The sequence below is a fragment of the Phialemonium atrogriseum genome, assembly GCF_030411735.1.
Source record: "Phialemonium atrogriseum strain 8032-3 unplaced genomic scaffold QBC33scaffold_50, whole genome shotgun sequence".
NCBI lineage: Eukaryota > Fungi > Ascomycota > Sordariomycetes > Cephalothecales > Cephalothecaceae > Phialemonium > Phialemonium atrogriseum.
The window spans coordinates 33283-36275 of NW_026848187.1; the positions used below are offsets into that span (position 1 = coordinate 33283).

The window sequence follows — 2993 nt, forward strand, 5'->3', positions numbered from 1 at the left end:
ACTCGGCCTTTGTGAGCTATACCATGGACGTCCTAGGCAAGGGCATCAATTCACTCCAGCTATGCAAAGGAGACAATCAAGGCCTCCTCAAGGCATGGGGTTGTTGCGGTTAGGCCTGGGGTGCTTGAGCATCAAGTGTCAAGGCGTGCCTTGTCGGAGTTTCCAGCTTCTATCCCTGGATGGTCTGTGTACCTGAGGGGATCTGTCACCTGTTTCACATAAGCCACCCTCTAGATGAAGAAATGGATGTATTCTTTGGCCTTCGTCGGAAGCTCGTGTCTCTGGGCATTGCCCCCCATCTCCAAGCCGATGGGCACCACTTCCTGCCACTGCAGATCCAATAGCCTTGCTATGGCTTTCTGGGTGCGATCGGGGTCGGACCGGCACACAGAGCGGCGATGTCGGTCGGTTAGGCCCATTCTTGGCGCGCTGAGGCTGGCAGTCAGCTCGACGAGCAACCACGGGGCCACGGCGCGAACCAACGCCGAGGCCACTTATCACAGAAAGCCTTCTTCCTCAGTCATGGCAATGTATACAACCGCTTTACCCTGGACCTTGCCCGATGTGATGGAGGAAGCAGAGCAGCGTCGAGGTCAGTCGGTGATGTTTTCCGTGACTTCTTCGCCAGGATCTGCCCGCTTGTTCCTGCACCTGGACGCGGCTCATTTGATGCGTTGGAACAAGAGCTGGGGCTGGCTGAGCAAGCAGAGCAATGTCGCGAGCCTGTTCCGGGAGCCTTTCTTGATAACATGACAAGCCTTGACAGGAGGCTTGCAACCAGCGTGTCCTGCCTAGTTATCTGCTTTACAAACGGAGTATGGTGGGATCATTTAACAGTACCGGCTACACCAGCCGGCTAAAGGCGACGAATGGAAGGGCAATATCAAGACATCGTTGAGGAAGCAGAACTACATGCCGGTATGGCAGTTTGTGTCAGGAAGGACCTACAGAAAAACTGGGCTTGAAAAGAGGCTCGCTTATATCAATCTCCTTCACTACTAGTCGCTACAGGAGCTGCACGCCGTTGTGCCACCTGCAAACGCCATGAAGAAGGGGTGGTCGTGCGGCGGTGGTCTCGGCGTCTGCACTTTTTTTTTTTTTTTTTGCTTTTGTCAGGTATGCAATAGCACACTTTTGTTGGCATACATAAGCAACTACATGCATATATCTTTTAACCTCGCGCATGAGCAGCTTCGTGGAACGGGTCATGGCAGATAAAGTTTTACCGCTCGGAACTTTAAAGTCCCATCAAGAACCTTCGAAACGTGACTCACCCGTTGACTCACTGGATATTTTATTACAGACTTGACACAGCCGTTCATTTCTCTTCCATTCCAAAAACCCAGTCTCCCGTTGACAGACACGGTGACCTCGCTAGAACCAACGCAATACGCTCTTCATATGGAAGATTCCATGGATCCGTTCAATAAACTCTCGCCCGCGATCCTCAAGGAGATTCTGGTACGTCTCCCCAATCGGCAAGACGTCGTCTCCTTCAACCACGCATCCCCGGCATTATATCGCCAACACGCCATCCTTGAGGTGTTCGCTGAGAAATGTGACTCCAAGCACTATCTCTGCGACAGCTCCCTTGTCCAGGACGCAATGGCCGTCCTTCTTTTTCCAACATCCACGCCTACAATCCACCCGAGCGGCCGCATAACAGCAATCGATGCACACCTTCAGACGTGGGGAGCCAAGCGGTTTCCGGACCCGTTCCTCGCGGCGGACATTCCCACCATGAAAGCCCTCGACTCGCTGTACCAGAAGGTCTGCTTGTACGTCAAGGACTACCTCTCCAAAGCCACAAGCGGCTACCTCCCTTGGGCGTATCGCCGGCTGCCAGCCTGGTCACATCCCGACTTTGCCCAGGGGAGTAACCAGCGGCTCCTTCGGACGTCTCCGGAGCTGTGCAACGCCGACTTTGATACAGACGTTCTAACGCTTGACGAGCACCGGCGGATATTCAGGGCGTTTCTCCGATACGAGCTTCTATGCAAGATCTACGGGCCCATAAGCAGACGAGAGTGGGCAGCAGATTCCGAAGCATGCGATCTGACCTGTCTCAACAGCAACCGCACAAGCGACGCTTATGACGACCAAGACGGTGACGACGAACCCCACCACCGCCCAGGCTCCCGATTCCAACACTGGAACTGGGCGATCCTCTCCAGCTACGAAAACACCGCTCCCTTCCCCCCGGACCTCCAACTCCTCACCTGTGTGCGCGAGTACGTACTCACCCTCTACGGCGCCCTGATCGCCGGCGAAGTCCACGCCGACCTCCCCCGTCGCCTCGAAGGGTCTACGCGGTATCCGCACCTTGAATATGCCCCTGAGGTGGGCGAAGACGAGTTTCCCGACGACGGCATCGCTGCTGACTGGGACGACGCCGGAGAGCAGGGCTGGAGCCAGCCCCTCGTTTCGATCTTGGCGTGTGCTGGCTTCGATGTCCTGACCGGCGTTCTAGCGTCGGGCTCATCGCGTTTCCGGCGGTTGGTCCATGACCTGATGGTTGATGAGTATGGCCCTCGGCCGCTGACGGAGGACGATGAGTATGGCCATCAGCCGCTGACGGAGGACTCAGTTGTGGTCTTCTGGCACCGGAGTTCTAGGACCTCTGAGGACTGCTGCGGCGAGCTTATGCGCCTGTACAGGCAGCGCGCATGGGCGTTGTTTGATGATGACCGGCTGTATCCTGGTGGTTGGGGCTTGCCGACGGCTGATGAGTTTCGCGAGGCGTGCAGTGACCGGGGTTATTGCGCGGGGGGTGACTGGGATACTACCGATGCCGAACTTACTGATGGGGGGAAGCTTGTTGTCCACGGAGCTAAGTTCTACCCTTCTCTTGTTGCATGGCTGAGACCGTTTTGGAAGCAACATCCTTATGGATAGGGAATTGGATGACATGGAAAGTTGCCATCTTATGGAGGCAGAGGCGGGGTTTTGAGGGGATAGGAGGTATTACCGAGGGACGAGTAACTTTATCACAG

General features: G+C 55.6%; 1 protein-coding gene across 1 annotated transcript; it reads left to right on the forward strand.

The window, feature by feature from the left end:
- Positions 1-234: 234 nt before the first annotated feature.
- On the forward strand, positions 235-2993 carry QBC33DRAFT_624053 (uncharacterized protein; the record flags this gene model as incomplete). Its single annotated transcript, XM_060432928.1, has 5 exons — positions 235-592; positions 629-714; positions 838-918; positions 1003-1072; positions 1304-2993. The coding sequence occupies 5 exons, from the start codon at positions 235-237 to the stop codon at positions 2893-2895; spliced, it is 2187 nt and encodes a 728-aa protein (XP_060278139.1). The 3' UTR covers positions 2896-2993.